Source organism: Planococcus citri, chromosome 1 (genome assembly GCF_950023065.1).
Source record: "Planococcus citri chromosome 1, ihPlaCitr1.1, whole genome shotgun sequence".
Taxonomy (NCBI): Eukaryota; Metazoa; Arthropoda; class Insecta; order Hemiptera; family Pseudococcidae; genus Planococcus; species Planococcus citri.
In genome coordinates, this window is record NC_088677.1 from 53,953,601 (window position 1) to 53,975,520 (window position 21,920).

Sequence of the window (21,920 nt, forward strand, 5' to 3'; positions counted from 1 at the left end):
TATTAAATAAATCTCTTCCCTTACCACCAATCATCCTCCATATTTTTCACATCCCATAATTTTTTCAATTTTTCGTTCTTCAGATAAGGAATGTCATGCTTAATTTTGACAGATTTTTCAAAAAATTTACATAGCATCAAAACTATAGCTTTTTAAGCTTATTTTTCAACGGATTTGTGATTTAAAAAAATGAAAAAATTGTTTTATTAAAATTCTTTTTAAAAGGATCCAAACACGAAAACTGATGATTTTGACCACCAGTAAATTTTTTGCGAAAATTTAAAATGAAAATCACTCAAAATCACGACAATTTAAATAACAATTTTCAAGGTATCTATAGGTGATTTTATACTCACAATCAGCTGTAGAACTGCCCAAGTTACAACAAACTCGAATTTTTAAGGTCTTGTTTGGATAAAAACTTTAATTTTGTTTTTTTTTTCTCAATAACAAACTGATTAATGTTTTTCAAACTCACCTTTTAAAAAAAATATATAATTCTGTTCCTACTACTAGGTACAATTTTTCTTAAAAACAAAAATAAATTCTTGAATTTTTGATTTTCCACTTTTTTTTTTAGGAACCAAAAAAGTTTGAAAAAGTAACCAAAAAGCAACCAAAAAAGTAACAAAACTTGAGCAAAACATTTTAAAATTGAAAAAAAGTCGATGAAATAATGAGACTGTTTTGCAGTTTTTTGGTAAAAGAAGCTGGATTTTTCTGCGGTGTTCTGGCAAAAAAGCGAGACTTTTTGACAATTTTGGCAAAAAGCGAAATTTTTGAGCAATTTTTCGAAAAACAAGAGGGACTTTTAGGAATTTCTCACCAAAAAAGGGCCAATTTTTTTAGCAATTTTTGAGAATACTCGTAGGTACATATTTTCGGAAATTTTGTCAAAAGACGAGAATTTTTCTCATCTTTTGCAAATAGCGATACTTCGACAATTTTAGCAAAAGGCGAGCTTTGCAAGTTTGCCATAACGTTAAAGAGGCAGTGTAGCCAGCCAGAAAAAATGAATAAAGTGTGTATTTTCGTAAATTATTCAATCATTTAACCTTATTCTTTTTTTCTTCAAAAAGTAGGACCACGATTTGGAAACGTTGAAGTTTTAAAATTTTTTTACAAAAGTAACTTTAAGAGAACCCAAACTTTTAGTACATAACTTTGGTAACTTGGTCACTTGAAAAGTAACCGAGTACGAGCCTTGATTTTAGCCTAAAAAATGTATATACTTAGACTTCTAGATCAGAAATCACACAAATCGGTCATATAATCTACACTCGATTGATTGAATGCCAAAAACTGATTAGTTTTATGCAAAAAGCTATCTTTTGAAAATCATCAATCAATTTTTTATTTTCGATTTCGATCAATTGACCAAAATTACCTCAATTTTTTTTCAAAAATCGATATTTTCGATTGATTGATGTTTAATTTTTAATTTCGATCATAAGAATTGATCAATTTTTTCAAAGATAACGGGGAGGTTTGCCCGCCAGGAATATAAATAATTGATTATCGTCTAGTTTTTACCTATACTTTTCAAGTAAAATACGACATTTAACAAAAAATGGAAGAATATAAAATCATTCCAATTTGCAATTTTCTGAATCTTCTGAAATAAAAAATGATCTTTTCTTACTAAAATTATCGATTTTTCAAAATTTGCATTATTTGCCACGACTTTTTCACGAGATAATAAGGCATTTCCATGAAAGTTCATTGATTCGTAAAATATGTTAATGTATCCCAATCTGGTACAAAACCTACAAAATTTGGAATAGGTAACTGGAGAATTGATGCATCAGTTTCTCCCAAAATCATTACCCAGGTTTCTATTCATAGGACCCAATCATTTGTGAAAATTTAAGCTCATTTAATTGAGGGGTTAAATGAAAAAGGGGCCTTAGCCATTTCTTTTTTTTTTTTTGTTACTGATTTTTACATGTTTAAATGAACTTGAAATTTTTTCTACAAGCAAATATTTTCTAATTCGTTTTTTTTTCATGGAAGAACACTTTAATATCACTGAATATGGTGAAATTATTAAAAAAATTTTTTTAAATAGGTATACCTACCTATATTAAAAATTGTAAAAATAAAAAAAAATAAAAAATAACTATAAGGCCTCTTTTTCATGGAACCACTCAATTAGACAATTAATAGGAGTTACCATCTGGGTAAATCTTACACATCATCGGCTATAAACATGAATCACTGTTCTCTCAGCAGTTTGGTAATAAGTTTCCTAAAGAGTGTTTATACAACCTACTGCTTATCATTGACAAGATTGATAATTAAAACATTAAATCATTCAATTTTTTACACCAAAATACAAGTACAATATACCCAGTACCTATTTGAAAAGAGTCTCCTCTTCTCAGTACAAAAAACGAATGAAAAACTACACAACCATTACAAGTAGGTAAGGTACTTACTCGGTAACCTGAAGACTTGAAATGACACCCTCGTTTCGTCAGAGTGGATTTCATTCGTACACAAAACGATCTGTCTAGTCCGCGAAACGCCGACGTACTGTTTAATGACATCACAGATGAAACTGTAACAAAAACCAAACGAAATGAATTCATTTATCATTTCCATTTCCATATAGGTATAGATCTGAGTAATTTCGTTTTCCTGCTCTCGAACCATGGGAATATTTATCAATTTTCCAAACTACCTCTTCCACACAAGTGGTGTCTGTCTGTTACGCTTTATCGACTACACCTCCGCGATGATCTAAAGTTCCGAATTAGGTAACAGCCTTCTTGTCTTACACGACGACGATGAAAAAGTACTACCTAATACCTATATAGCAGGCCGCCACTGTCTAATTAACCCCGATTCGTGAAGTCATCGGGTAACGATTACCAAACGACGATTATCTCTTCACGGTAATAATAAGGGTGCGAGCTGGTGGTATAAAATTACCAGTAAACGCCGAAATACTCCGAATGTGGGGCTAAGGCAGGCAGGCAGCAGGATACACGGATCAACGGAATCCGATTCAAGATCGAACTTTAACCGCAGATACGCGTGACGCGATCGCACCTGACCAAGGTCGTCGTCTCGATGGTCAAAAAATTCACCTAAATCGACGAGGTCGGGTCGGTGTCGCTTGCTCGAGTTTGCGATGGATTATAGCTTTGCAGAAATTCAAAAGATGCCATACATAGATAACTATGTAGCGACAATTTCCTCGGGCCATGTAATGTGCCGAGTACATTAGATAGATAGATACCTAGGTAGGTAGAAGAGGTACACAGAAAACATATCTAAAGCGAAGAACAAGGCGAATAGGCAAAGGCAACAGAAGACGAGCGGGGGTGGGAGGGGGACTGGTACAAAAAATAATTTCGAATTACCATTTTCTCGAATATATACTGGCGGATGAAAAGAAGCCGAAGAAAAGTTTTTAATAGTAAAAAGGCAATCAAAATTTGTTGATGGAACTAATTGGTTATGAAGTGTGATGAGTCGGATCGACGACCAGTCTTCTGCATTGTAAACGCGATCAAGCAAAACGCATCAAATAGCTGTCGGCCAGTAATAGCCGTGCCAACTTCTTTTCTTACATACAAATAATTGACTGGTTAGACTATACATATACAGTACTCTATACGCATCCATCGACCCGAGTTAACACACACACACACATCATAATATAATACATACGTGTGTGTAAGTATAACCAACGTTACATCGTACATAGTATAATAAACTTTACGCTATCAAGGTTTTTTTTTCTATTTTCTTTTTCAATATCTCAGAACAGAAGGAAAAACACGTGAGTGTGATATCTTACGACATCGCAGGTCCAGCTAGGTATTATTCGTGGTGGTCGAGAAAATTCTACCTACATACATGATATTGACACGAGCGAGACGAGAGGAGAGGAGATGGAGACTTTGAAATACGAGTAATAAGAAAATTTTCTCTACTTACCATCAGGGTTCGCTGTGCCGGTATTGGAAACACCCTCTTCCGAATTAGCGCTATTAGGTGAAGCGATACTTTGACCCTGAGATAAACCTAATCCTAATTGTTCGGCTACTTCTGCATGATCGGCGTGATGAATGTAATCGAATACACTACTGCCTGTCAATTCCACCTGAAAAATTACACAGATGAGGATAAAATTATTGAGATCATTAATCCCTTTTGATACGATTTATTACAGGTATAGCTATACTGATTTAGTGCAAGTAACTGATCCGGATTTTTTTCATGTGATTTATCAAGCAGATGATATTATTACAGTAGGCCTAGTTGTTGAAAGATATTTATGGTGAAAGATGACGGATTTGTTCCGTTACAGGTGTGAGGATTAATATCTAAAAGGACCTATAGTGGACTATCAGAAGTAGGTACATAGATAAATTGTGATAAGGTTGATTGAAAAAGCTCTCATTTTATCATCTCGTTTGTTTCTGGAATAAAAGAAATGTGAAATGAAGAAACGATTACAGTGGAACATTTTACCAAGTACGAGAGACGAAAAAATATGCCAAAGGCACGGTTCCAGATTATTTGAAAATAGGTTCATTTGATTTTTCCAAGTTTTTTAGACCTTTTAAGCACACTTTACTCAAGAAGACTGAAAAAAGCTGCGCTAAAGTCATTTGAAAAACGGTTCTTCCCTCACTCTCCTATTGCCAAAACTATGAGGATTTTCAACCCAACAAAATTGGTCATCACTTGAAAGATGAAGAGTATAGATTCCAGAAAAAGTACCAGCTGGCCCACTTTGAAAATTAAAAAATTTCTCGAAATGAGAGTAGGTATTCACTTTCAAAATAAAATCCAAACGACCAATCAGAAGTCATGGAGTATGTTGCTAAACTCACAAAGAGAATGAAATATTTTTATTTTGTATGTACTTACACCTTACACTCTTAGCTAGAAATATGCATTTAGAAAATCAAAACCAAAATTTTTTGAAAAAGTCTTGGAAATTTTTTTAAAGTAGAACTTGTTTCTGTTGATTTTTAAAAGCAAAACTGCGACTGTTGGATTTTTTTCAAGTGAAGCATGTGTTTCCAAAACGCACTAAGTCCATTTTCAAAGATTCTGAGATTGCAAGGCCATTTAGCATAAAGTTGCGGCCCAAAATGGCTGATTTTTTGATATGTTGTGCCCAAGGGTCTTGGCTACAAGATATCAAAAATTCAGCCAATTTGGACCATTTCTATGTTTCCAAATTGTACTAAGTACCATGAATTTCTTATCAATATTTTTTTGGACTCAGTGCGTTTTGGAAACACATGCTTCAAGCATATTTTTTTTAAAAATGGAGAGAATCTCATAAGAGTTTTCAATTTTGAAAAAATGTCTCTTTTGAACTACGTAACTACGTATACTTTGTATTTAGAACAAATTCCAAGAAAAATGCTCAAAGTAGAATTTCCTCAAATTGAGCAAAGAGAATAAGTTATTCTCGTTTAATCACATTCTAAAAAAATCCTACCCTATGAGATCGAACAATTGGTCTCAATTTTCACTTAACACGAAAATACACGATTTTTTTCGAAATTTTCTGAAACATCGGACTACTTTGATAGTCGATCTACAGCACAACTTTCTTGGGACCTTCTCGACGATTGAAGGAGGGTGAACTTTCGATGTAGAATGATATTTCGTAGAACGGATTTGTTTCGCTATTTAGGAAGGAGTTTCTGGCTTTTGAAAAATTTATAGAACAGGTCATTAGAGGGATTGGAGATTAGAAGAGGTAAGAAAGATTCTCGATTTGGAATGAATTTACGGGAATTTTTCGATGAATTTTATTTACACTTATAAGTACACTTTTTAGAAAAGATGGAAAGGAATTTTTTATGCGATTTGAGGACGATTAAATTAAATCCAACATCCGAGGAGAAAATGTAGGGAACTGATCAGAACTCAGATCTGATTGAATTTGGTCAGATTGTATCAGGGCTGTCCTATTGAATCTGATCATGCCCAAATTGATCTCGTCGGGATCTGATTAGATGCAGTCAGGTCAAGTTAAATCCATAGAATGTCCGGATCTAATCAAATCCAATCATTTCCACTGAGATAATTTTTGATTTCAATTTCTAAGTGAATTTTCATTTTAGAACGGTTTTGGAGCAATTTTAGGAAAAATTTTTAATTGATTTTTAAATAGTTTTTATAGAAGATTTTAAAAGGATTTATTTATAATGATTTTTTTTTGACATTTTCGTCCGAAAATCTTTTCACTACCTACCAAAAATATTCCATAAATTTTAAAATTCCTCTCAAATTATTCAAAAATTCATTCAGAATAATCAAGTCCAAAATGGCCAAAAAACTCATTCAAGATCTGAAAATCCTCCTAAGATCATCCGGCAATCCAATGAAAATTGGAGAAAATAGATAAACCAAGCATGATTTTGAATTACGAAAAATTGGAGTAAGTACGTACATTCAATTTTAAAATATTTGGGCTGACTTTTGAAAACTTTGACAGAATTTCAACGAATTCTTGACATTATATCAATTAGGTAATCACTAATCAGACTTTTAAAAAAATTGAAAAAAATGACAAATCTGACATTTTTTCAGACTTTTTTTTAGTAATTTGAATTCTAACCATTGAGTGACTTTTTGAGCAAAAAATATCCATGATTTATGATTTTCCTTGGAGAGGAAACTTCAAACACATTTTCAGAACTTCAACAATTTTTTAAAAATTCAAAACTATCCCATGAAAATTAAGCATCCCATTTTCAAAAAATTAAAAAATCTGCTGGCCACTTCAAAAAACTTTTAAATTGCCACCGATTGGTCTAGAAACCCAAAAAAAGACCTTACAAAGACCTTCCTCATCTCAATTGTATAAATTGATACCTAATTTCCTTTTTTTTTAAATTTTCTATATTCTACACAATGATTTTTTTCAAGTCGATATTTTTCTACCAATTGTATTGAGGTTTCTTATTTGTTAATGAATTCACAAATGATTTCTGGAGAATTTACCCATTTTGAATGAATTTTCATGACATTGATTGAATAAATCATTTGGCAATGAGGAAAAATGTCTAATTTCAAATTCCACACAATTCCTGCAAGATTTCTTTATTTTGAATGAATTTTGAACCTAAAAAACTTCCGTGTAGTTGGATTAAAATACCGGATTTTCTCAGTATTATAAAGGAGGAGAGGGGGATTTAATGAATTGCATGGCCCATTTTCTTAACAAACAAAATTGACTGAATTTTGGGGTCAAAATTCTTCAAAAATGCTCAAAAAAGTTTCGATGGAGATCTTTGATTTTTTTCCTCGAAGTTTTAACCCACTCTGATGCGTCACATGACACTTTTTAAAAAATACCGAAAATCATGAGTCAATTTGTGGCTATAAATTCTGATTAGATATGGTCAAAACAATTTTCGACACCTACGTAACCATTTTTGTGTTAAATTTTCTTTAAAATCACACTCAAGTGATACTAGAGTCCCATTGTAACATAAGGCAGCCGAAAATTAAGGATTTTTAGAGTTAATCAGCTAACTGAACATTTTTTCTTCAATCTGACTGTAGCTTGAATATCTACAAATTATCATTTTAATCACTCAATCCTCGAACAGCTTGTTCAACGAATAGTTTGCATAACTCGCGAGCCCATAAAAACTAGAAAACAATCATCAAGCCGGATATTTACAAAACACAATTCGAAGAAAATCATCCTCAATACTGAATCATCACACAACCAATTGAACCAATGTCGTATTAACACCTAAGAGACTCTACAGCTCAAAAAACAATGACTTTATTTTCATAAACGGATACGATGTACGAGAGATACATGTTGATGGCTTTCAAGTTAGCTAACTAAGCAAAGTATACCTACATATTCCGCATTCCATAATCATCAAGTCGCGCAATTAGCTTCCTTAATGAAGGGTATCAGCGTCACTAGCCTTATTACGCAGGCGAGTATTCAATTATTATGATCGGTTTGATGTCGATATCGACCCCGATATCACCTTCTCAGCACACCAACAAGGTAAGCTACCGAAAATATCGATCGATTGGTACCTAAGCACAGTCTACTATATACTCGTACACAGATATTCTTGGCAAATTTGCGCAACAGTAAAATTTTACCCTTCCTCGGGGATCATCCACTCGCTTGCGAACAAGTCGCGCGTGAATGAGAATATTTGAAAAAAAAAACTATAAACGTACATATACGTAGAAAAAAAAACGAACAGAGATAGAGAGAGAAAAAGAGCAAAAACAGAATCGAACCAAGTCGGCAATTTTAACAGAGGCAGCGCAGCTCTACGTTGTTGGAGATGGAGCTAGCTACAGCTACGTAGCTAGCGAGCGAGCGGGTACACAGAGATACAGAGTACATTACGAATGGTAAGCACGCCAGCTTCGGGAAATACGTGAGCTGAATTCGGGCTAATAGTAAAGTCAGACTAGTATACGAACTGCGTGTGCCGTACACCGCGACTCTTTATGAAGGGAAAATGGTTGAACTCGTCAAACGGGCGAAGACAGGGGTTCTCTTAGCAGCACGTCAAGTCATCACCGCGCCCAACGCGAGCTTTTCCAAGTGAAACTAAATTAACGTTTTTCCCTGTAAGTATGATAAACGGGCTAAGTTTCTTCTTATATTTTTTTCTCTCTTCTTGCTTTTTTCATCGGAAAAATTTTTACCAAAACCTCCACCTCCTGGCAATTGTGTTGCAATAACAAAAGGTTCGTGGAAATCGGGGGATTTCCTTTTTGACAATAGCGACATATTTATGGCAAAATCCTATTTTATTGTCTTATTTTTAAACGTCTCTCGAGTTATACTTTTCTTTTTTCTCTGTGCACAGAACCGACCAAAGCGTTATCGACGATATTTCACATATTGGTTTATCCTTTACTATTGTTTGGGTATAAATTTAAGCATCGTCTATCGAGAATTTTTTTTTAGGTTGTTTCAGAGCCAATTTTTTTCGGTAGAGATGGCAGAAGGAATTTGAATATTGTAGTGGGATCAATTTTAGAAATATTCTAATTTTCTTCTTTTTTTTTTTGCTTTGAGACCATTAGAATAGATACAGTTTTGAGGATTTTAAACGTGGAAGAATTTATGAATATTTCAGAATCATCGTTTAATTAATTTATTGCCTAAATAACCACAGCTGTCTCTGAAAAAAATGTTTCAAAAGCAGCTTCAAAAGTTCATTTGAACTGAGAAAATCGTTTCAAATCGAAAAAAATCTATTCATAATGCCAATCAAATTTCTTTCCATCCAAATTGTGAGGAGATCCGTCCAAAATCCTCCAAAAATATGTAATAACTTTCCTAAAAATCGTATATCTTACCTGTGAAAGACCTAAATATATGGATACTGTTTCAGATATGTACAGGAACCTTCCATCAGCTGCCAGAGCAAATGCAAATCCATCTAATGACTGAAACAGCGCAAAATTCATTCGCCACGTAAATAATTTCCATTAAAAAAATAGGTAGGTAATAAATTAATCGATCAACAAGTAGGTAGATGAATTCCATACCTGTAAAATATGAGTGCCTTGAAAGTGTTCGAATTGTTCCAATGCTACACTTGTAGGAGATCTTGCTCTTAAAGGATTAGCTGTAACAGAATAGAAAAATCATTCTCATTAGTCTTCATCTTTATCAAATCAAACATCGTTCGCGTTACATTTTTTCATTTTAACTCGCAAAACTATAAACTTTTATATATTTGCCAGCTTAGAGACTTGTACGTAGATATATCTACAGACAAGAAAAACTCTCGAAAACGAAGAAAAGAACCAACGTCTTGTTGAGTAAACACTAAACACCGTATAAATAAATAAGGGAGTTATTTAATTTAATACCCTCGTAGCCAATGGTCACCGACGTACAATTCACTTCATCGAATTCAACTCAATCTTCCCTTAGGCTGGCGTGTCCATCACGTACTATTTTTACAGTCACAATAGACGTTTACAACAACGTATAGTATACGTACGAGTACGTTCTCCTCTCCACCTCGACGCCGCGTCTCTCCTACGACGCCAGCACTCATCGTTCTTCAAATACTCACTTCGTTCGTTTCGTTCAAATTAGTTTATATAGATGAAAATTTTTCCTCGTGTTTACTATTTTATAATACGTTTAATCAACCAACATATTGCGGGTTACGAGAGACCAGACCAGACCAGATTTTGTTTAGATTGTTTTATTGTACGTACTCGATGTACCACATTGCATGAATATGTTCAATCATCCTATCGTTAAATTGCTATTGCTCGTCCCGTCCGGCGTCTGTCAATTTAGATATAAGTAGGTGAAAATTTAATACCATCGCGATATGGAAGCGAATTTTTCGCGTGAAATTGACGTTCATTGGCCACATGGTTACGCTATTTAAGCAGTAATTGAAAATTATCTACGTTTAGAATACAATCGCTAAATTAGTCTTCTAATTATCGAACGTCGTTGACCAACTTCCGACTTATTACGTGGTTTTTTTTTCGCCTTCAAAAGGTAGAGCATGTAATGCGTTCGTATTCGTAATCTGTTTCATTTTTAATTCCTTTGGTATACTTTCGTCAATTCGGATAATTTTTTAAAAGCAGGGATGGGGATACGAAATCAATTTGAAAATAGAGAAATAGTTCAAAGAAGCAATTGATTGAAATAAAGAGGAGTTGCGGTAAATTGAGCAGCACGAGTGGTAGATAAAAAAAAAACCAGAATTTTTTAAATCAAAGAAATTTTGAATGAAGAATAGATACAGTGATCGAGTTCAGTTGAAAAAATTCATCAAAGTAGGTTGAGAGTGAACAGTGAACTTTGTAAGCCATTTCCAGTTTTTCTTCGTCATATTTGCGCAAACCGGACATCATTTTATCGCTGTTCTCTCTTGACGAAATTTTCATTGGCCAAAATTTTAAAAACATGAGAGAACCAAGCAAGGCTCAAATGAAATCAATATCCGTTTGCGGCCCAAAGAAGTACCAATTAAGGCTCATTCATTCAAATCGACTTTCACAGCATTTTATGACAAAATATCACATAATAATGTTGAATTCAACATATTCAGTAAAAAATGATATTTCTTCATTACGTCCATATTACTTAACAATTCTGAAAAAATTAGGCCAGGTACGAGTACAACTTTTTTACGTTGACAACCCTATAATTTGAGTGATCTTTCTTCGTACCTATTTTTAAAAAATAAACACAATGATTTCTTTTCAAAAAAAGTCAAAATTGTGCTACCTGATTCATTTTTTATCAATTCTACTCTACAATTGGATGTTTTTCATTTTTCGTCAAGTTTTTTTCTTCTAAAATTATGTAATGTACATTTAATTTGCTTTACTCACAAGGAAGATTCGCCAACTGTCAGAAAATTTTTTAGAAAAAAAAACTGAAAGAACATCCAAAAATATAACATTAAGCCAAGTTTCAGCCGTTAATTTCATTTTCCAATTTTTGATGAATTTTCAAAGTTCAAGAGGGTTTTTATAAAAACCTCAAAATTTGATAAAATGTATAAAGAAGGATGAAATTTGGGCAAATCTCATTATTAATCTCTCAAATCGATTGGTAGAAAATTTTTAGACCAATTTTGAAAAATTCAACACAAGAAAATTCAAAAAATCTACTAGAGGTACCACCTATCAATTTTGAGAGTCAAACATAAGGAATAAACCAAATTTCAGCTTTCCGTCTCACTTTCATAAAAATTTGATTTTCCATGGAAATTGGGAAAATTTGAATTTGTAAAAATTTATCAACTTAATCTAGTGGTGTATTTTTATGAGTAGGCGCTATATGTGACCCGCTCTGACAAAATCGACCATTTCGACAAAATTTCAAAAAATGTTTTTTTCTCAAAAATTTGATCTTTCAACCCATAAAACTCATTTTAAACGTCATTATTTTGGACACTTTTTTTTGTCGAAATGGTCGATTTTGTCAGAGCGGGTCACATATGTGTTTTCAATGTTTTTCAAGTGATTCAAAAACGGTTTTGCTAGTTGGGATACCTCTTCTTTTAGGAAAAAGGGCGAATGGTGAGTGGGAGGGAAGAGTAGCAGTGGAAAAAAATTTTGCTTAGAGCAGAAAATACTTGAACACAAGACACAACTCTGATTGCCTAGTTGGAATACCTCTTTTGTTGGAAGAAAAAGAAGGGAGGCAGAGGCGACAAAGTTCACTTAGAACATAATATACTTGAAAACGACCCAGATTATACCTTCCACTTTTTTATTAATTTTTTCATGATGAGAGCTCTAGGAAGACACTGAAACGTTGGATCTAAATAATACATAGATATTTGAACTCAGCGTCCATGAATTAGTGGGAACTGACATTTCGGACATTTCACACTATACCTATTTACATACATAATTTTTCGAACTCTTTAAAAAATGGTGAAGGGCTAAAGAGGCAGATATTCGCACTCAAAGCACCGAAAGTCACGAAGTTCAAAATCGATCTTGAATGATCACTGCTTGGTTAATCTGTCATCAAGAAGTCACCAGATAGGCAAATATGTTCTACGTATGTTTTGGTAACTTTCACCAAAGGTCCCCAAGTTCAAAATCGATCTTAAATGATAAGTGCTCGGTGAATCAGTCACGAAGAAGTCACCAGATAGGCAAATATGATGTTTTGCTGACTTTCTGGTGGCAGATTCACCAAAACTCACCAAAGTTCACCAAAAGTCCCCAAGTTCAAAATCGATCTTAAATGATCACTGCTCGGTGAATCAGTCACCAAAAAGTCATCAAGTTTTACCGAAAGTCACCAAGTTCAAAATCGATCTTGAATGATCACTGCTTGGCGAATCTGTCACCAAGAAGTCACCAGATAGGCAAATATGAAATTTCTATGTTTCAGTGACTTTCTGGTGAAAAATTCACCAAAATTCACCAAGTTCAAAATCGATTTCTTGGTGAATCTGCCACCAAAAAGGTCACCAGATGTTGAAAGTTGAACTTTTCAAGTTTTTTACACCTTCATTGTTGATTTTTGAATTTTCTATCTATTCGTTTTGAAACTCCACAAACAGATTTGCTCAAAATTTAATCAATTTTGAAAAATGGGTCTATAAAAAAATTTGGATCTTTCACAAGAAATCACTGCTGAGTGAAGATAACGATTCCTAACCCAATCCCCTCGAAGGGTTAGGATAGAAAGCTTGATTTGATTCACCTGGAAGTCATTAGTCCATTTCTTTACCATAATCTAGAACTTTTTTACCAATAAATCTGGCTTTTAGGTGCATTTGAACCTAGATGGTACAATTTTCAATGCCACACACTCATAATAATTCAGACTTCCAACCATAAAAATAAACGTAGTAATTCTTTTGAGTTCTTCAAAGCAGCATAACACAATTATTGGTCTCATAGCTGGCAGCTATCACCATCATTAATTGAATCCACGCTTCCAACTCCCTCCTTCTTCTCCCTATCTTTCAATCCATTCGCACTTTATTCCGAGAATTTCGCAGCCAACTTTTGTAGTACCCGATCATAAATTTACCAAATTTTAAGGCGAATATTTCTGCAACCCTGCTGGCTCTTCGAGTTTTCTATTCTATAGCATGCCATCTCATCTCAACTCATCTCATCACAGGAGGTACTCGTATATAAATGCGATACAAAACGACGTCAAACCGAAACACATCAGTAATAAGATCTCGGGCACATGTCATAATCATCACTAATAAAGAAATAATACCAGCCAATTACTCGTTAACGCCCATGAACTTGACAATAGGAAACCGATTTCCACAGTGTAATTTCAAAATATACATACTCCGCGGGCCGAAGAGTCTATTATCCCATTTTCTTTTTTTTTCCACCCGTGTTCCATTCTTCGTTTGTGATTATTTTTTTTATATGTTATACATATATTTTTTTCACGGTTAGGCTACACCGAACACAGCGAACAGCGAACCGGACTCGATATACTATGTACGAGTACAATCATTATGTTATTATTAGGACGTCAATTTTCTATATAGGTAGTAAGTCGACTTTAGTATTTTCTACTTTGGGTTTTTACTTTACCTACACTATGCACTGTAGTGGCTGAAGTAGAGGTACCTTTACAATGAGTATAATTGACGTTGCTCTTTAAACGATATGCTTTCTTTTTTTCATTTATCAAACCAATATATATTATTAAGCGTATCTTTATTTTGATACAACAACAAGAGATGCGCGAAATAAGGTGCGCATAATGCCGCGTGCGCGACTATCTTTCAATCCTAACCGTACTGTAGGTACTAGGTAGTAGGTAGACCAGGCACTGGGCAAGTGGGCAGTGGGCACTGGCCAGCCACCAGGTAGCCTATCTCTATGACAATGAAGCGTATATGACCGCAACGAACTGGTTGATCGGTGTCCAGTGTCCAGCTCCAGTGTCCACCGCAGCTCATACTCTACTCAACGTCGCGTCGGATTTGGATTTCGTTCGAACCGAGGTAATTGTCATTTTCTCTGGGCACGAGCTTGGCATTAGTGACGCTATCGGTTTTTTTCCTCGTATACCTAACCGTGAATACTGGTAGAATGGTATTTTGTGATGCTCTGGCAACGAACAACCGAGCTTCTTCTTCTATTTTTTTACCCATCTTTCTTTCTCTCCTATCTCATAGGTACACTGGAAGCTTCTCTAATGTCGAAGTGTGTCGTCGTCGCCGTCGCCGTAGTTGTTGTTGGGTAAATGTAAACAGTACCTGTAAGTCTACGGTAACGTGTCCACTATGACGATACAAAAAATTCCGTTTTTAAAACCAACATCGAACATTTCGATGAAAAGAATTCTTTATGTACCTACGTACGAAGTTCCCTGGTAATAATTCGGAGAAAAATTCCAAAAACAGAATCGACGTTAAAAATTAATTCGTGACTGGCAAATTCTGCTGCATTGACCTTTTCTTCGGGAATTTTCACGTGTTGTTTAATATGGCTATTGAATGGTTCAGCGTTGGAGAATGGTCTGGTTATACTTACGAGTATACGGTTGGAGATTTGTAATAGTACATAATCAAGCCAGAGTTTGGATTGATATTCGGAAAATTCCATGCAAGAGAACTTGAAATGCAATACTTGCAGGAATCACGCAAATGGTCTTCGAAAATATTTCAACTACGGAATAATGTCTGGCCAGGACAATGAGAATCAAAAGATCATCCATAAACATCAGCAGCTTAAATATTATCATTTTTAAATTTTTTGATGAATTTTTGAAAATTCTTTGGCCCAAATCAAAATTTTATCAAATTGACGAAGGAAACTTGAATTTGGTTTCTGTCTTATTCTCATCCTCCTAAATCAATAGGAGGTGGTTCAGAACCATTTTTAAGTCTCACGCGGGCGGGGGGCTGAAAAAATCTCATAAAAGATTTGAACAAAATTGAACACCTATGGTAAGCTTCGATTATCTGTTATGCTGACCACTTTAATCGGTTTATAGAATAGTTAGATACGACTTCTCTCAAAAATCACTCCAACTACTCATATTCATGTCTCAAAATTGGTAAGTACATACATACATTTGTATAGTTTTTGAGAACTTGAGAATTCAAAAATTTGAAAGAGACCTCAAAATTACTGGAAACGACTGTCAATAGATTCAGAAGATCGTAAGTTGGTTATTCCAGATATCAACTCCCGACCGCAATTTAATCAAATTAAACATTTTTTTTTCAGGGAAAATCGGACCACTTTTGAATTTTTAAAAATTCACCACAAATCGAAAAATGAAATTCAGTACCTGAAATTTTGACCAGTTATGTACTTCTTATTACTCTCAAAACTTTTTCTGCTCTGACAAAAAATGTCTCCACCTCTCCACTCTTGAGATACCACTCTCGATAGTTGTTCTGTCTCATAGGATTTTAATAAAACTCCTCCACAGTCCAAATTTTAAGTAGCTGAAGTTGTTGGAAGTCGGATATAGGGTACTAAAAAAATGTAAACATAATAGAAGGAATTCACGACTTTCGTTGATGGCTTCAAAATGGTAGGGAAGAAAATTAATGGGAAATAAATTTTTAGAACGATTACTTGAAAACGACAGAATTTCGTAGTTTTGAAATTTTGGTCATTTCTGTCAAAAAAAAAAAAAAACAACAGAAAAAAGTAGGCTCTGATATTTAATATAGGGAATTTTAGAGGCTACAGACGGACGATGGAAAGGAGTCGACAAACTCTGCCCATTGATAAGAACTTTGTTCAAATCCAAGGTCACAAAAATGAAGAGATTTTCTGATAAGTGAACAATTTTTCATTCCATCAATTCTCGGTTTTACAATTTGTTGTATGTATTTTTATTCTAAAAAAATTGCCAATTAATTAGATTCTTTATGGTTCAAATTTTTAAACTATAATCATACGACATATAAGAAACATTTTCCAATATAATGACGGTCTATGACCCTGAAATAACTCGCAAATTCACATCATCATGTTATGTGTGTTTCTCACGTTTTCCTCGATTGCATAATCGATTGCGATTAAAAAATTTCTTCATTTATACGAAGAAGGGTAGAATAAACACACGAAGATGTTCTCGCAACGATCATAAAAAGATACACAGAGCTTATACTCGTACATATTTCAGAATTTCACCTTTAAGATAACTTCCTCGCGAAAAGATAAAATTTTACTCGTACTTCCAGCTAAAAATTGACATTGGTACAAGTATTCTAGAAATTACGAAATTCAGTAGGTTTCAACTTACAAGTATTCATTCAATTTACACGAGATACAGACCTATATATCGGTTCAAAAAGAGTAAACAGCAACCCTCCTTTCTCTAATACAATTCCCAAATTTTATTTTTCCAAAAGCTTTAAACGTTGGTTCTTTCCAAAATTTGAAAAATTACAATTTGGCCTTTTTTGATCATAGTCAGTTCCAAATTTAAAACCAACTCACAAAATGAACTCCAATTTCTGGGCCTTTTCCTGATTTTTCGAACAACTGTATTGACTATCTAAGCTAAATGATGATACAATTCAAACCCAAAGTTACATTCAAGGGTTATTTTGGGAGGAATGGTGGGAGGAAGAGAGAGAGGGGAAGGGATCAGGGACATGGTGTAAAAAAATCGTATTTCAATTTTTCGTTAGAAAAATACTTTACAAATATTTTACTACTTTTTCTGATAGAGTAGCACTCAAAATTTCAAACGTCAATTTTTCACTTTTCCAATGTTTTTGAATGCTGCAAGATTTTTTTAAGGGGGGGGAGGAGAAGAGTGTAAAAAATACCGTAATAATTTTATTTTTCATTCACAGGACATTTTGCAAACACTTAACGACTTTTTTTAGATGTTGGAGTAAAAGGGGTCAAAACATGCCAATTTTTCGCTTTATACTGTAATGCTTTGGGTTACTCCAAGGTTTTTTTTTGCGGAGGGGGGGTCTCCAATTTTTTGTTTTTCTTTTTAGCATTTTTAATGAAATTTTCATAGCACTTTTTCAACGTATTTTTTACTAAAAAAATAATTACTTATTTTTTGAAGAAGGAAAGGAAACATGTTCTTGCTAGAATGAAGTGAGGGCATACAATTTTCAGAAAATTTTCAATTCATATGTACCTACTCGTACATTAAAATATGATTTTTAAAAAATACAATCTTGCCCTTAGAAAATTAAATAACAATTTCCAGAAAATGTTTATGATCTTCCATTCGCAAAATGGAAAATATTGAAAACTTGGGAAACTTTGAGCCAGAAAATTGGAATTTTTAAATTTCAGTGCGGAGTTCAAATTTTTTCAAATTCAAGTTTCAATGAATTCAATTCAAGTAAAGTTGCACATTTTTCAAATTATCAAAAATACCTATTTCAAAAATCGAAAAATCAGTTATAATTTTTTTAAAAGTTATTTTGCATATCGCGAAGCCAAAATGTTTGAAAGGACCTCTTGAGAAGAGAAAATGGTTTGTTTAAATTTTTGAGGTCCAAGACATGAAAAAAATTTGACAATTTCTCCAAGCAAGAATAATTTCAGATCCTTGAAGAAAACACGTGTTAAAAAATTTGCATAAGCTAAACGCCTGAAAATGCATGACGAGGCGATGCGACGATTATTTTCGGCACAAACGTAGGCAACTTATTAAACGTGTTTTTTAGATACTCTCTTCGCCCCTCCTCTACATGCCACAAGTGCTACGCTTCAAGTATGTACACGCGAACTGAGGCAACGTTATCTACATACGAGTTGGCTTCACGTGTAGCACCTCGCATCTTATTTTTAGAAAAAAAAAATCATCTCAAAAATCATAATATCCATTCTCTCACCTCCTGGTTGACTTGCTGGAGACACTGTAGTAAGCGTTACGCACGCGACAGGACGAAACGTACCATTCTTACATACTCCCCAATAATTAAGCTAACGGATAGCACCCTGCCTTGCCTGGTCGAACGCTGCGGAAGAAGATATCTCACATAGTGTGTTATTATTATCAAAATCTAATCTTATATTAGGGTCGCGTATTTGCAATAAAAGCAACAAAACGTACCCTACGGCGTAACTCATAATTCCTAATAAATGGCACACTGCTATAGAGCTGAAATTTCTGCAGCAACAAAACTACGTAAGATACTTTGTAACATTAGCTTTATTACCGCGTCTCGTTTAATGAGTTTTCTTCTTAAACGTTTAAGATATTAAGGAATAAATTGGAATAAAGGATGTAAGCTACGTTTAGCTTGAGCGCATTAGGTTAAGGCTATGCCATACCACGCCGAGACTCCTCACTACACCGGAGATGCCAGTTGACAGCGAATATTACCTTTTAAAAAGGGTTAAACGACCGTCGAGATGGGCATTTTTAGTATTACGAATACGAATACCCTCGAATTTTCTTAACTTGTCGTCGCTTTTTAAATCGAGTCTAGTACTACGTTTCTTCAAATGTGTAGGCAGGTACGTCGATTCTTCCAACGACACTTTAATTTTTTCTCCATACATCTGCCTTGGCCTTACCTCTCTCTTTTTCGTCGCATTTGGTGTCCAATCGAACCGTCGAATTCGGTCGCATCGCGTGTATAATTTTTAAACTAGTCGCCATGTACATGAAATTGGCCGGCTAATACGACTCGGCTGTGTATAGGATAAGGTAGATAGGTAGGTACATCTCGGCCATTTGGAAATGGCTACGGGAAAATCTTTTGTTATCGCACACAGCTAGATGTTTTTCACGCTATGGTCGACATTATGAAAAAAATTCGATCGCTGGCTGTGTTCGATACGCGCAATTCCAGCGTACTCGGCTTGATTGATGAATTATCGGACATTCTGCGATTCGTCACACGCACTGTCGCCTTATTTTCCGAACCAATGCGGTTGAACGTCGCGTCGATCGGCGATCGCGTCCGTACCATGCGACACTGACACCTTCCAGACTGCTAGAATGTGCGACTTCTTCGATACACTTGAGGCTCATGCACCAGCACATGCACCAGCACCTGCACCTGCATCGGTAATTTCTTCACAAAAACACAATTGCCAAACTTTTATACGAGAAAACTGCGCTTTTTCAAACGTCTCACCACCCCCCCCACCCCCCGTTTCCTTCGCCAAGTCTTCTTCACGCAGTTGTACTATGTACGCTTTGCAAATTTATTATTAGATTTTGAACGCTTCGGGAGTCATCGAAGCGGATTTTTCGGGTCGCTTCCCACCACTTTGTTTAGAATTTGCATACACAATACACAAGTAGGTACATACACAGACAGCATCAGCCCTCGATGTACTACTGGTGTATTTTGTGTGCAGTTAATAGCGGATAGAGGGTTGCAAATAGACTTCGCAAATCACCCTGTAGTCTTACGGTCTTCTGCTCGGCTCCCGCCACCGATACCGCAATAAGCTCCTCGACTCTGCGATCCTCCCTGTCTCTTCTTCTGCCGCCGCTCTCAATCTCTCTAATGACGTTATCGTTGTTCTACAAATTAGCTTTATTTACTTTTTAACGATAATATAAAACTGACGACAAGCCGGTATGTTATTTTTTCCCGCTTTAATTCGACTAATCATTTCGCGAGTTTTTTTTTTTTTAACCCCTATGTTTAAAACCAACCTGAACACAAGGTTGGGAAAAACTTGAAAGAAATTTGATTTAGTTTTACTACGTGGATTTTTGATCGAAAAATAGATGTTTCTTTCGAGTCTCTCTGCATATTTTATTAGTCAGCTTGATTGTTGGATAACATAGATTTGCAGTTGATAAAATGGCAATTTTGAAATTTTTTTTGATAACTAAATTTATACTCGAATTTCAAGGATTGATTACTCCGTACAAGTAAATTCTCAATAGATCTTGCTCAACATGAAATCAATGAGGTGAAATGATCAGAAATCAAAGGACTACACGAATAAATTTAATAATCATACGGGAAATTAAGAGTGCTTCCAGAAAAACGTTTACAAATACATATCATTCTTGACGAAAAAAATTTTTGAACATAGACTGATCATACTTGAAAATCCTACTTCATTTTTTCGATATTTTTCATTAGTAAAAAAAAATCACTGTCATGAAAATATTCTCAGAGTAAGAATCAAAAAATTAATTGGAAAGTTCGGAATTTCCAAAATTTTCAAACTAAAAGAAGTTGTACTTTTTTTTGAAAGTTTAACTGGAACTCGAGAAATTATTCACCACACAAAAAAAACTCAACGCAAAAACTTTTAACAATGGGTCAAAATATTTGCATTCAAGCTGTCTAGCAAACAAAACAGTATTTATTAGCCTATGCAAAAATCAAAAACAATTCAAAAGTATAGGATAGGACTTTTAACCAAAAATTTTCATTAAAATTATCAAGTTTGATGCGTGTGGGAAGAACAGTGCAGTCAAAATTTATTTAAGATAGAATTTTCTCAGTTAAAATGTCAAAAAAATTATGTACCTAGGTACCTACCTACCTATTTCAAAAATCACGAGAAAAAAATGATGAACAGAAAAAGACAAATTTTTGAAAGACTGAGAGAATACCTACTTAGATGGAAAATTTCAATTTGATTTAAAAATTTAAAAAAGGCTGTTTGGCAGCACTTTGGCAAAAAGTAGGAATAGGTATTATTTTACAATTTTAACATGAAAAAAACTGTACTGCAAATTTTTTGCGATGTCGGCGAAAAAAGGACTTATGAAGGTAATTTTCGAAGAGCAAAAAGGAAATTTTTGCAACTTTTGAAAAAAATAGGACTTTTTGGCAAACGCTTGAAAAAAATATAAATTTTGCAATTTTGGCAACACACGTGGCTTAATTTTTTTAAACAAGAAAAATTTTGCAATTTTTGCAGCATTTGAAAAAAAACAGGCTCGTTTTTGCATTGGCAAACAATTTCCGCAAAAAACCAAAATTGTTGCAATTTTTTGCAGTTATTTCAAAAAATGAGTCTTTTTTGACAAACTTTCAAAAAAATGAATTTTGGAATTTTGAAAACCAAAAAAAACAAAAATTTTGCAATATTACCAAAAAAGTAACATTTTTGCAATTTTTACAGGGTTGGCAAGACAAAGGACTTTCGTGATCATTTATTTATTTTTAAAAAAAAACGAATTTTGAAATTTTGGCGAAGAAGCAACAGTTTTTTTTCGAAAGTTGAGCAAAAAGAAAAAGAAAAACAGAACATAAGCAGGACAGTTTGAAACCATAATCTTCAAAGTGGAAACTTCCGTCGGGAGAGGGGAGTACCATACCACAAATGCTAGCATTTTCTAATTTGTTTAATGCGACTTTTTCCGCATCTACCCTTCCCCTCCTTCTTTAAGAATTTTATTGCGACGAAATGAGGTGGAAAGTTATTGAATTTGCAAAAATCGAAATATCGCACCACATTTTTATAATTTTTCAATTTGGGGGGGGGGGATTGGAGGTATAGAGGAACACCGAAAGTCAAATTGGATT

General features: G+C 34.3%; 1 protein-coding gene across 3 annotated transcripts in view; it reads right to left on the bottom strand.

Annotated features, from left to right (window-relative positions):
- Positions 1 to 21,920, bottom strand: part of trh (trachealess) — a 185,677-nt gene that overhangs the window by 10,115 nt on the left and 153,642 nt on the right. For all 3 annotated transcript variants that reach the window (XM_065346261.1, XM_065346260.1, XM_065346262.1), the window contains 4 exons: positions 9,529 to 9,608; positions 9,337 to 9,426; positions 3,949 to 4,114; positions 2,439 to 2,560 (listed from right to left, as the gene is read on the bottom strand). In XM_065346261.1, the coding sequence (XP_065202333.1) occupies positions 2,439 to 2,560; positions 3,949 to 4,114; positions 9,337 to 9,426; positions 9,529 to 9,608 (458 nt within the window). The remainder of the gene's footprint in view (positions 1 to 2,438; positions 2,561 to 3,948; positions 4,115 to 9,336; positions 9,427 to 9,528; positions 9,609 to 21,920) is intronic.